The 13,824-nt window shown below is 34.5% G+C and overlaps 1 protein-coding gene across 4 annotated transcripts in view; it reads left to right on the plus strand.

Annotated features, from left to right (window-relative positions):
• DTL (denticleless E3 ubiquitin protein ligase homolog) overlaps nucleotides 1-13,824 on the plus strand; it is a 240,656-nt gene that overhangs the window by 203,866 nt on the left and 22,966 nt on the right. For all 4 annotated transcript variants that reach the window (XM_012459602.3, XM_012459605.3, XM_012459603.2 and 1 more), the window contains 6 exons: nucleotides 128-240; nucleotides 1,858-1,931; nucleotides 3,601-3,704; nucleotides 3,980-4,084; nucleotides 7,199-7,311; nucleotides 12,837-12,926. In XM_012459602.3, coding sequence (XP_012315025.1) covers nucleotides 128-240; nucleotides 1,858-1,931; nucleotides 3,601-3,704; nucleotides 3,980-4,084; nucleotides 7,199-7,311; nucleotides 12,837-12,926 — 599 coding nt within the window. The remainder of the gene's footprint in view (nucleotides 1-127; nucleotides 241-1,857; nucleotides 1,932-3,600; nucleotides 3,705-3,979; nucleotides 4,085-7,198; nucleotides 7,312-12,836; nucleotides 12,927-13,824) is intronic.

Raw genomic sequence — 13,824 nt, forward strand, 5'->3', positions numbered from 1 at the left:
GTAGTTCTGCTGGCTTCTAATTTCACCAATTTGGTCAAAAATAACTTAATATTGAAGTTTTACGTACACATGTTACATTCAGCATGTAAGAATGCTGAAACCTAAATTTCCTTGGAATATCTTTCAGATGGATTTTATAGGCAAGTGAATCAAATCAGTGGAGCTCACAATACCTCAGACAAGCAAACCCCTTCAAAACCCAAGAAGAAACAGAATTCAAAGGGACTTGCTCCTTCTGTGGTAAGATTTTACAGACGTATACATTTGTGGAGATCTTATCAGTAGGATAGAATAAATGGGAACTATTGATTAAGTGAATGAGAATCTTCATGATTCTCATTTGATATCAGTGGTTTATTGCTTATTCAGTACCTACATTGTGGTTCTCAAATTCTTTTAGTTCTTCTGAATTATAAGAAGAACTTATATTTACTTATATTATTGATGCCATTTACTTATATTTTATATTACTGCCATTTACTTATATTATTGATGGAATTAAAAATATTATACAGTGGCCTCATCGATGAATATCTTTTATTTTACTTTAAACTTACTTTGGTTTTGAAGAATTAGATTGCATTAAACATAAGGTCATCTTGTCTCATGATGCCATTAAGTAGAAAGTGATGATTATCTCCGTTTACTTTTAATTAATTTATTAATTTTTAAGTAAAATTGATGACATGATTGTACATATTTTGGCGGGGTACATGTACACAGCTTGATACATGTATACTGTGTATAATGATCGAATCAGGGTAATTGAGATAGCCATTACCTCAAATACTGTGTGCATCAGAGTTGCCTGAGGCATATGTTAAAATTTCAGCTTACCAAGTCTCATCCCTAGAAATCTTTGTCTCTCTCTCTATACATACACACTCCTATGGTATAGTGGAATTCGTAAGGAAAAGTAGGGAAGGAGTAGTTTGAAGAAGCATATTAAGTACTGCGATGTGCTTTTCTATGGGGAAAGAATCCCTGTTGTTTTCATAATACAAACTACAGAAAGATAGGTTTTTTTGTTTATTTTTAAGCATTTGACAAAATATTATTAAATATACTGAGATCATGGGTAGAACATAGTACCACTCATATTAACTTGCAATCAGAGCTCAATGCCCGTAATATATCCTTTTACTTTAAAAAAAAATTGCCCTTTTCTCTCTTTAATATATTTTTTCAAAAATATTTCTGGTGTATAGGATACAAGTTAATATTTTGGGGGAAATATGACTGCTAAGACATTAAGACTTAAAACTATATGCCATGAACAGGACGCAAGCATGAATGGAAACAGATTGTGGAGGCCATATTAAGTTAAAATGAGTAACATTTCAGACATTTAATCTTGTTAAGTAATAGCAATTAGGAGGTAAGGCTCCACTGGGCGTTTTTTTTTTTTTTTTTCTCTCAGAGCATGTAATAATCTATTATCCATAATTCTTTCAATACTCCTATGTGATAATCTAGGTAGACAGCAACATTTTAGAGATTAAACCGGCACAGGAAAGTTAAATAAGTTTTCTAAGGATACACAGCATATTAGTAGGGCTGAGTCTAAGTAGATGCATAGGCTCTGACAGGCAAAATCTTTTGGTCACCAGTTTGTTTTTTGAGTACAAGTTAAAGTATTAACACTGTATACTTTATATACTATATACTGAAACTTAATGATTCTTACTAAAATTACCTTTTGGTCAGCATATATATCCAATTGAGATTATTAGAGAAGATTTCATCTAAGTTAGAGTCTGGGGAGAAAAGTCCTTTTTTAGCACCTTATTCTCTTGATGGTAAAGATTATGATGGCCAAGATAAAATTTTCTTCTTTTTCTTTTCTTGTGCTATCAGGATTTCCAGCAAAGTGTTACTGTGGTCCTCTTTCAAGATGAGAATACGTTAGTCTCAGCAGGAGCGGTGGATGGGTAAGAGTCTATTTCTTGGTTCTTCCGATGAGATAGTTTTTATGAGCTGTAATAGGGAAGTCACATAGTCCCATTATAACTGAATGTATGTGGTTTTAACTGTCAACATAGCAAGTACCCCAATGAGAAAAGGGACTACAGATCACACTGGAAAGTATCTAGTTTAAGGACTCTTGCTGAAATAATTAAATGAAAGAATATATGTATGATGTTTAGCACATTGTCTAGCACAGAAGAGCAGTGGTAGCTGCTGTTGCTATCTTTGAAAAGAAGCTGGATGGGTAGCTTGCTTGCTTGCCTTATGCAATATAACTTAGTCACTAATTCTTATTTTGAGGAGTAAAATTTCTATGACATTGGGTTTTATCTTTTTCAGATTTAAGAATATCCTAAAGGAAGAAATCTGATTCTGGGGATGTAGTTGACATTTCTGGGAGTAGTCTAACTAGATTGATGATAGTGAGGTCTAATGACTTTCACATACCTATCATCCATGATTAGTCTGAATTCTTGAGTTCCAAATAAGTCTGCTGTGTGATACTTGTTGGTTGCTTGCTTTGTAGAATATAAATTCTTTGCGTGTGGAGACTTTTTTTTTTTCCTTTTTTTTTTTTTTTTTTTTGAGACGGAGTTTCGCTCGTTACCCAGGCTGGAGTGCAATGGCGTGATCTCGGCTCACCGCAACCTCCGCCTCCTGGGTTCAGGCAATTCTCCTGCCTCAGCCTCCTGAGTAGCTGGGATTACAGGCACGTGCCACCATGCCCAGCTAATTTTTTGTATTAGTAGAGACGGGGTTTCACCATGTTGACCAGGATGGTCTCGATCTCTTGACCTCGTGATCCACCCGCCTCGGCCTCCCAAAGTGCTGGGATTACAGGCTTGAGCCACCACGCCCGGCCCTGGAGACTCTTTTTAAGCTTCTTCCTGTTATATCTCTCAAGGTATCCTTCCATTAAAATTTTTAATTTAAAAGATGATGGCTTACCGAGCTAGGATTTCTATTGTGTCCTCTGGGCACTAAAACCCTATGTGAACCAAATTCTCAGGCAGGAATGAAGGATTATCTAAAGGTTATTAGTTCTGCTTGTGAATGACTGAAACCTTGCTCTGTTTGTTTCCAAGGATACTGTCATTTCAAATCAGGTTTGTGTTTTCAAGTTGCCTTCATGCTGGAAGTAGAGGATTGAGACAATTATCTCAATAGATGAAATGAAAAAATACTTTATTTCACAGAACAATTTGTTTAGACTAGATTAATTAAGGAGTTACGTATGGAAATACAACCACAGGGACAGAAATTGCTACTTAAGATACCAAAGGATATATGCAGAATTATTAAAGGCTTAGGAAGTATTTTTTCTAAAAACAATGGAACAGTTACTATCAGCAGTCAACCTTCATCTTCCTTTTCCGTTCCCTTAGAGTAAACTCCAGTAACCCAACACTGGGTCAAGTCACATCTGTTTCCGTTCTGTCAGAATTATAAGCCTGATATTGGAGACAACAGTATAAGATAATTTAATTCGTTTCCCAATGAAGTATCCTCACTCACTGTACCTAGTTAATGTGCCAGAGGAGTTAGATTAAAAATCATTTCACATTGAATGTAATTGAAGTTGTTGGGAATTGGAAGAAGGTCTACAAAATATTTATTTGCCTTGGTTTTTAGGATAATCAAAGTATGGGATTTACGTAAGAATTATACTGCTTATCGACAAGAACCCATAGCATCCAAGTCTTTCCTGTACCCAGGTAGCAGCACACGAAAACTTGGTAAGCCTTTATATAGGTCTTTTGGGGGAGATAATGAATTTTTGTTAAAAAAAAAAAAAAAAAAAAAAAATTAGGCTAGTTTTCAGTAACATTGATTTGAAAAATTCTAATATATGAAGTTCAAAAGATAAAAACTCAGAAGACTATTTTTGGTTTGTGTATATTTTAGGGACAAAGAATTTGGATGATTCTTCTTATGGAATGATCTGGTTTTGCCTCTACATTTTAACCTCACCATCATCAGGACATGCTAAACTTAAGTTTCCTTTTTCCAGGATATTCAAGTCTGATTTTGGATTCCACTGGCTCTACTTTGTTTGCTAATTGCACAGATGATAACATCTACATGTTCAATATGACTGGCTTGAAGACTTCTCCAGGTAAGATATTAGTCATTCAAATTCTCTTACCAGGAAGCTAATATGGGCTATTTTGGTAATGATAGTTTAATGGGTTTTCTTCTAAACTGAACTTTCTAAGCCATATGAGAATTTTGGCATCTTTGATTAGTTCCAGTGATATTTTCATAAGTGAAGGAAACTATTTCCTTGTGATGATTTCACAAGTAAGCTGAATCGTGCTTTACATGGTGACTTAATTTTATTTTAATAGAGGGTATCTCTTTAAATTAAGCCTTTTGGCCTATATTTAGAATTCTCTCAATTTTTGATTTAATAAACTCTGAAGTAGAAAAAGTGCTTCTGCTCAGCTTTTGTCCTCTTTAGGGGCTGCTGGTTAAAATTGGAGGTGGCTGAATTTCTCAGACCCCAAAATAATTTCAGCCTACCTCAGCCTTCTCCTTAATGTTAGAGGCCATTTTATCTCTTTAGGTGTTTTCCCCAGCCTCACCCTTTTTTTTACCTCAACACTATAAAAATAGAATCTGATACTTAAAACTAATATATAAAGATAGTTTTAAAAAGAAAACCAAGTTTTTCAAGTATATTTTCCTCTTTTTTTAAATCCTCTCCCCTCCTTCTTCCAAATCACTGGCCTCAGGCATGCTTTAAGAGAGTTATTTGGGTTGTGTTATTTTAAAGAACATTATCAATTTCTTAAGCAAGCAACATCTTAGTAGCCTGGTTATTCCTCATCTGTAGATCTTTCAAAAACACTTTGAATTCTATAACCAATCTTCAGAGTTACCCAGTTTCCACTACAGTGAAATGTGCTGATAAACAAGAAATCTCAAGTACAGAACTTGTCATTTTAGATGAGATCTTACAGAAGTCTCCAAAGATCACCCTAAGCAATCTTATTAGGACTTTAGTATCTGCAACAGCATCATGGTCTGCATTTCTGCTGCTTTGCACTGGGTCTGGTTTTCTCTAAACAAGAGCAATAGCATTTAGAAAAGAAAAGAGGTGTTTCTTTTGCTATATTCCTTAATGGAATCAGAGCTTGGAGAACTGCTGATTTAGTCAGTCAAATAAAATAGACTTTTCAAAATCGTTTCCTTGAAAGATAAAGCCTAATCCTGATTATATTATAAGGACGTACAAGAGCTCTTTCTATATAATTTTTGCTATAATGTGGCACTGAAAAGAGCCTTGAGTTTAGTGTCTTTCTTCCATCAAACACTTTGCTAATAATTTAGTAAACCTTTTCTATGCTTCTATTTAATTTCATTTGCTCAGATAGGTAGATAGATGAGTAGATTGATTAATTCTTTAAAAATTGAATCATGGCCGGTCATGGTGGCTCACACCTATAAACCCAGCACTTTAGGAGGCTGAGGCTGGCAGATTGCTTGAGCTCAGGAGTTCAAGACCAGCCTCGGCAACATGTCGAAACCCCATCTCAATAAAAAGATGCAAAAAATTAGACAGATGTGGTGGAATGCACCTGAAGTCCCAGGTACTTGGAAGGCTGAGGTAGGAGAATTGCTTGAGCCTGGGAAATTTCAGGCTTCAGTGAGCCATGATCTTGCCACTGCACTCCAACCTGGGTGGCAGAATAAGACTTGACAACCGTGTGGGGGGGTGGGGGGCAGGGGGTGTGTGTGTCAGGGGGGCAGTGTGTAACGTCTTGTAATTACTTGTTCTTTTCAAAACTTCTGAAAGGATCTTGGATTTGATACTTGATCTACCATACTTTATATTCATGGTGTTATATTAAGTGATGTTCACAAGGTTGACTGTGAAGTACTTTAAGAGCCCAGATGATTACGAAAGTAAGATTAAACTGAACTAATTAAAGCTAACATACGTTTTAGGAGTTTTTAGCAAGGTTTAAACATTTACAGTGTGCTTCATACCAGCCTTTCTTAGACCAGCAGAGGGCAATAAATACTTATAGGTGTTGTGGGAAATTCTGGCCAGAGATTTCCATTCATAGTTTAGAGTTGAGGAAGATTAAAAATTACAGTTTTAGAACAGTGTTCAGAATAAAGGAGTTTTTTGTTTTGCAGTGATAATAGATGTATCCAAATTGATTCATATCCTGCCTCATTTTCACAGTAAAAATGTCTGATATCAGGAATATTTGCTCTGCCTGCATAGCTTTTTCCATAAAAGCTATAAATACAAAGTTCTTTTCCAGCTTTATTCTAGAAAATGGAAGAGATTCCTGTGAGCACTTATGGAAACCTGTTAAGGCCCCTACTAATCCTTTTCTCTGTTTGTTAAAAGATGGAGTGTGATTGTTTTTTCCTGCCTAAAGGTATCCTTAAATTCTCCAATAATTGAGATTTTTCTCCTGTATTTCCTCGTAGTGTTCTGATGTCAGAAGCCTCAGGATTTGACCTTCTTAGGATAGAAGAACCTGTCAAGAACATATTATGCTAGATTTGGTTAATTGCCCTTTTGCCATTGACAGAAGGCTAAACCTAACCTAGTGCCTTATGTATGAACATAGTTTACCCCAGTAGCAACTTCCACCATTCAGCTTACTTAAAGTGCTGGATTAAAATGATTCCCACGTCCTAGATAAGCTATTAGTAAGTTTTAACCAGAACTCAAATGATACTTTTCACTGATTTTTGTTTTCCTATTCATGGAACAAATGTTTGAGGATCTACTCTGTTCAAAACACTGTAAATCTAGAGAGGAAAAAGTAAGATATGAAATTTATCCTCAAGAGGCTTGAAGTCTAAGGGGAAATTAGACGAATATATTATGCAATGGAAAAATCCTACCCTGGGCTGGAGAGAGAGGGTATTATAAAGGCATTTTTCTGCAAGTTGGACATTGGCTGCATTCTTTTTTTTTTTTTTAAGGAATGTTTTAAATCACATTTTTTCCTCTTGATATCGCCATTTTAATACCAAGTATTCAGACTGAGTTCATGAGATTGGATCTAACATAAAGCCTCCTTTTAGGGTTTCATTTTTCTGCCAATATCCAGTTTCTTTTATTTGATGAATAAAGCTAGACCATCTGCTTCAATAGGCAATATAGTGATAAAACTTGTTAGAATATATATATCCTGTCTATATCCACTTAACCACTGGAAATAACAAGAGCCAAGTAATTTGGTTTTTTTTCCTCTGGCAGTGGCTATCTTCAATGGACACCAGAACTCTACCTTTTATGTAAAATCCAGCCTTAGTCCAGATGACCAGTTTTTAGTCAGTGGCTCAAGTGACGAAGCCGCTTATATATGGAAGGTAAGTTGCTAAACTTCTCCACAAATGTTAGGCTGAAGTATACTTGCAAATATTTGTTCTGTCCAGTGCGAGGTAAGTTTAATGTAACCACATAAACTATACTGTTCCTGCATCAGATAGTTAGTAAAGGTTGCTTCTTGGCTCTTAATATAGCTGAGACCTTACTCTGTTACAGAATGTATGAAACTTTCAGGGCCACAGCTTGTCAGAAATTGATAATTCATATCCTGTTTCACAAATTATTAGGAAATTCAGAGAGTAGTAAGAACCTTAGCTACTTTGTCCTGCATCCTGAAAAACATGCTGTACTGACTTTCTGCCCTCTGGTTTCAAATTCTCATTCAGAATACAGTATTTTGATCCCTAGGATCCTGTGCTCGAATCACCCATGGAGCCTTGTACAAAACAGAAACTCAAAAATATTTGTATGATTAATTTATTCTTTATTCTTTCCTTACAAGTAGCTGATCTTCAGGCCATTAAAGTAGAAGTGGCTGCTTTATCAAATTTTTATATATTTAATAGCATTATTTAATAATCTTTCAATTAACTTTTTTAATAACAGTAATTCTAAAGTGTCCACTATAAGTTAAAAAATTTAAAGCTGTCCATTTGAAGTCTAGTAGAGAAAATAAAAATATTGCACAACAGGTAGCACTTGCTTGTCACTGAAAAAATGTCTCTCGAAGGAATAGTTATGGAAGTATTCTGGGAATTCAGAGAACGATCATTAAGGCATTGTTTACCCATGACTAAGAATTAGTTATCTTCTAGATTTCTCTGTAAGTTCATAAATGTCTTTGACATTGGTGAATTGAATAATCAGAATTCACGTATTTTGGGTTTTAAAGTCATAACATCTAAAACTTCATAGAGCCATAGTTTTGATAGTATCAAATCCCTTCTCAAAAGAAAGTTATATCATTCTTTGTCCTGCCAAGCTCTAGAAAGTAATATTGCAATTTTTTTTTAGGAAAGAGGTAAAACCTGTTCAATATGAAGCATATTCTTCAGCTTAATTTCTTCCAGTCCTGAGGGCAGTACAAAAAAGTGATTTCTATATAACAAGAGTTGCAAAAATGCAACACTAATTTATTAAAATTTTAGTAACAATATCCTAAATAGTCACAAGGTGGAGATATTGCTCTATCCAAGTTGCTTCTATGTTGGGCTTGCCTTTTTCTACAAGCATGTTTCTTTTGTTATGTTTTTAAATGAAAATTTGCCTATAAAGTATATACTTGAGACTCCATCACAAGATGGAGTTTCCTCTTTATAATATTCTTCTTACTTGAGATTTAATGTTACATCACTAGCATTAATGCTTCTGTCTTATATTTTAAATTTTGAGTTTCAAATTTGGTCTTAATGCTTTTTATTTTGCTATCTTTATTTTTCTTTTCTTCTTTGTTCACTGTCTTACCTATGTTTCTTTCTCTACTTTGGCTCCCAACTTAACTAGAGGATTTTATTCCTACTACAGGTCTGTATCTTTTAAACTTTGTTTCTTCTTAAAAAAAAAAATTCAAACATATCTAAAAGCATGTAAAGAATAATTCAAAAAACATGTATTGATTATTCTTTTAAAATTATTCTTAATAAGATTTTAAATTCTATATACATAATTATGTATACAATTATATATTGTGTGTGTGGTTTTCTTTATAGTTTTGAAATTATTCTTAATAAATTTTTAAATTTTATATATATACATAATTATGTGTACAACTGTATATTATGTGTGTAAAGTTTTCTTGACAATTTTTAAAGTTCCTCTTCTCTAGCGCAAGGCCTTTTTAAAATTTTGTTTCAGAGAATGAAGGTTGAGGGAATACTTCCTCCCTTTAAAGATATACACTAAATATAGTTGGCCATTGTTTCTAAGCCATTTTCAGACAACCAATCGGTAGCTACCAAATACATGGGTTACCCTTTTTTATTTCCTAGGCTGGGTCACATGTCAGTGTTGAATGACGTGGTTCAGACGTGATGTTCTTCTGCCTGTCCACACATAACTCAGTGTACAGACTCTGATATTTGAGATCCTGGCAAGCTTGCACATCCTAAAATTGAATTTGCCTAGTGAGGTGGCTCAGTTTCTCTTTTCCATGATTAAGAAAAGGAGGAGTGGTATTTTTAAGAGCAATTCCATTCAAGCTGAGTATCCAGACTGTTGGGTTGTCTTCTAACTCTCTTCTACACGTTCAAAAAGTCAGAATTCTCTTAAGTATGAATTTTTTCTATGTTAAAAAGCCAAAAGCCCATGGGCACAAGAAAACAAAATAGAAGGAGGTTTTGTATCTTGAGACAGAAGAGAATGGCTTTTTAATCCTCACTACTGCCCAGCAAAGGGGAAATATAATATATTTGGACTGATATTGAAACCCAAGACTTTTAAAAAGATTTAATATTATACCTTTTCTTTTTAACCTACACGTTGTTCCACCCCCACACCATCCCCTTTTCTCTGGTTTGTTTCTGATATAGCCACTGAATAGCATCGAAGTGGTTATAAATAAACTGATTTGGCATAGTCATTCTACCACTGACTGGCAAAACGTTAAGCCTGACACTTTAGGAAGTGTAAATGATCTCATGGCAGAAATAAAGATTAGACTTGGTTTCCAACTGGGCAGAGAAGAGATTTTGTGAGGAAAAGTGCTGATATTTTTTGTATGTTTAAGTATACAAAATAACTTTATGAGATCTGTAGATTAGAGCCATTTACTTCTAGAGATACCTTCATAGTTGTAAGAGATTTAACTTTAGGATTTCTTGTGCCTTGAATTGAAGTCTTTATTTTATAAAAAGTAGAATATGTAAGAGAGGACAGTCTTCTGTGTCTGAGCATCTCCAAAATGCATGTATATAAATGTCTCTTAGACTTAATAGTCTCTTTCCTACTTAAAAGGGAAAGGAAGCCTTAAAAAAATGAGATTATATCATTATAATGTTTTTATAATAATGGACAATAAATAAAAATTTATTTGAATAAAAATGAAGGATTTAAAAACCACCTGAATCTCATTAGAAGAAATGAATCTTTCTTGAAGTAGTCATACTGTACCCTAGGATAGTCCTAAACTATCAAAGCATAAAAGTTCATGAAAACTTGTTAGACATTAGTTTCTCATTTTAACCCACAACACGCCCTTCCCCTGACTTTTCCTTATTGAGATAGAATTCATGTAACATAAAATTCACCATTTTTAAGTTTACAGTTGAGTAGTTACTAGTGTAATCACGGTGTTGTACAAATATCACCACTAATTCCCAAACATCATCACACCAGTAAAAAAACCTATGTCCTTTAACAGTCACTCTCCAATCCCCTGTTCCTCCCCAGCACCTGCTAAACTACATTATGTCTCTGGATTTGCTATTCTAGACATTTTGTATAAGTGGAGTTGTACAAAATCAGCATTCTGTCCCTGATGTCTTAGCATAATATTGTCTAGGTTCATTCATGTTATAGCATGTGTCAGTACTTCATTTTTTTATGACTGAATAATATTCCATTGTACAGATAGACCACATTTTGTTTATTCATTCATCAGTTGATGGACATTTGAGTTGCTTCCGCTTTTTGACATTATGAATAAAGCTGCTATGAACATTTGTGTATAAGTTCTTCTTTAATATAGGTTTTTAACTCTCCTGGGAGTGTAGGAACAAAATTCTATGCCTAAGAATAGAATTGCTGGGTCATATAATTGTTTAACTTTTTGAGGAACCTTTCCCTCACTTTTAATGCTATGTAAAGTACCTGGCTTAGACTTTTATTTGCATTATTTATACCTTTTAATCATATTCTAAAATGTTTTCTTTTTTCTCTGAAACACGATAGATAAAAATGTGCATATATTCTATTGGCGGCTATTTAGGGGGGTTTTTGAAACTTATTTTAATCCTCTGTGTACACATTTAGGTTCTTCTAGGTATTATACAGAAACTGAGAAAGGACCAGTATCATGAAAATAAAAGCTAGAGGCAATAAGCAAGGTGAACCAATGGAAGAGAATAATGTGTTTCTACCAGGATGCTCAGTAGGACTTGAGGATTTCCTTTCCCTTTTAATTTGCTGCTACCAGACCTGTTTGGACCTTGGGTGAAGAGAAATTTAATAGACTGGGACCATCACAAATGGAGGAGGAAGGAAAATTTCTGTGACTACTGGGATACTTACAATCTTAAAACGTCTTTTCTAAAATATGTTACCTTGGGAAAGAATGAATTATCTCTGTGGCATTGTAGGAGTAGGCAGTAAGTGAGATTCCTGTAGATGTAGAAAAAGCTTGCTTCTGTTAAATTTTAATTAACTCAGCAAGACAAGTTAGACTTTGCTCTTTGTCTTCTTCTGCTTTTTGAATTACTGTATATGTACCATTTGAGCCAAGAGAGGAGTATTAATGATTGAGTTAACTTTACAAATCAGTGTGTCAAATCTCTTAACTATAATTTGGGGAACCTATTAAGTTTACTTAATCATTCCAGAGTCACCTCCACTTTCTTCATACAAATGAGCCATGATTCAGAGCCTCAGGAAAATGAAAGGAGAATAACTTCTCTCAGCCTGAACCTTCTTGCTCATTTGAAACACACATACTAATAATAGTTATGTGAGTTTGTACTCCTTATTGTGCTGATTAATTCCCATGGCCTATGAAAGAGATTGACATCTCTTGAATGAGTCAGCTGTACGATGCTGTCAAATGCACATAACTGTGCATCTGATGTTGGAAAAATATGATTCTTAGTCACATGTACAGGACAGTATAATGTGACCCTTCTTTCTGCGTTAAAATATTAAAATGTGAATGACACTTGAAAATTCAAAACTTCTCTCAGCAAATTAACTGAAATAAAATTATAGAGGAAAAAAAATTTTCTAGAAAGGATACCAAAGTGCCATGTAAAATATAGTTTATACCCCTTCAGAATGAAGGTTATCCAACTCAAAATGAAGGAGTATAAATTTGGGTTTTGGTAAAAGTGAGTCGTCTTTTGGAAGGAAGACCGTCCTCTTGTCCCAAGAAAGCTAGTAGCATGCTTCAGAAATCTTCAGGTTTCACAATTAATTTAGTGTTTCTAGAAGTAGCTGACTACAGACCTGAAAATGTCTATGCTTTGTAAAAACAGGACTAAGTTGTCAAGTTGACTACTTAAGGATGAATAACATTCTTCCAGAAAGTTTACCACCTAAGGAATGAGGGACAATGACAGTCTTGAATTTTAGGCAAAGTAGGTATGGCTAGGTTGTCCTGATATGAAATAAGAGCTATCCTTGTATGTAAGCTCTTATTGTTTACTTATTTTGGCTGTTTTCATTGTGTTTTCTCAGATCATTGACAGAAATACTTTGATACCCATTGGAAATCTTTTTTTTCTTCCCAAACTATAACTATGCAGGTCTAGCGGCCTTTGGTAACAATCCTAAAGCTCTCTAAGAGACATTTCTGAATTCAAAGCCTCTATCTGGGAGATCCAACATTGCTTGCTGACTTGTTTCTTTTTGATTGGACTAGGTTTCCACACCCTGGCAACCTCCTACTGTGCTCCTGGGTCATTCTCAAGAGGTCACTTCTGTGTGCTGGTGTCCATCTGACTTCACAAAGGTTTGTAAATGAATTTTTACAGTTGGTTTAAAATGTAGATCACAGGTTTATAGGTTTTTCCAAGGTTTGTTTTGAGACTGATACAGATTTTTATGTTTAAGTTGAGATTTTAAAGATCTAGAGGCCATCCAGGATCCATATCTACATTACTCAGACATATTCTGCTTTTCTTTACCCATACTATAATGGTATTATGCCCTGTGAAATAAGGATAGATTTCTGGTTCCCTAGAGTTATTTCTTTCCTAAATGTAGAATTAAGTTTTTAACTTAATTAAAATTTTATATTAAAATCTAAGGTAAAAATACAATCTAAGGTGAGAACTAATCTTTTTTACTTTTTAGATACTATCAATGTAGTTTATTAAAGGTAACATCTTAACAGCCCAATTTGGGTTTTCACATATGGCTAACAAAATGGTTACTGTGAAGTTTTAACATGTTAGGTTATCTGTTGCTAAACTATGTAAGTAGGTCTGAAATGTTTTAGATACTCTAGAAAGAAGAAAATATGCCCACCTTTTAATTTTTTTAAAGTGACACATTAAGAAACAAAAAAAACCCTAAAATGTAGATAGGCCAGAAACATTAAAAACTATGTATATATTGGAATTTCATAGATTGGCAGCTCAAGTTCCAGTCATTCTCCCAACCCCCATTGCTTCTGGTCTTTGAGTTATTCTAGGTTCCACAGGAAATCTTATTTCTGTAGAGGTCTCCCCTTTCACATATGACATTTTGAGGTTTTGTTGCCTATTGTTCCCATCTGTTTTTTATCTTCCAGTAGCTTCTCATGATCTGGTCTATTTGTGGCATCCCTGCTAGCTTCCAGTACTGTTGTGGGTTTCTCCTTGTCCTTGTTACCATTTCTTTGCTCAACTTTATGGCAGACCTTTTTT

This window comes from Aotus nancymaae, unplaced genomic scaffold (assembly GCF_030222135.1).
Source record: "Aotus nancymaae isolate 86718 unplaced genomic scaffold, 86718_ANA_hifiasm-v0.15.2.pri h1tg000032l_0, whole genome shotgun sequence".
Classification (NCBI taxonomy): Eukaryota; Metazoa; Chordata; class Mammalia; order Primates; family Aotidae; genus Aotus; species Aotus nancymaae.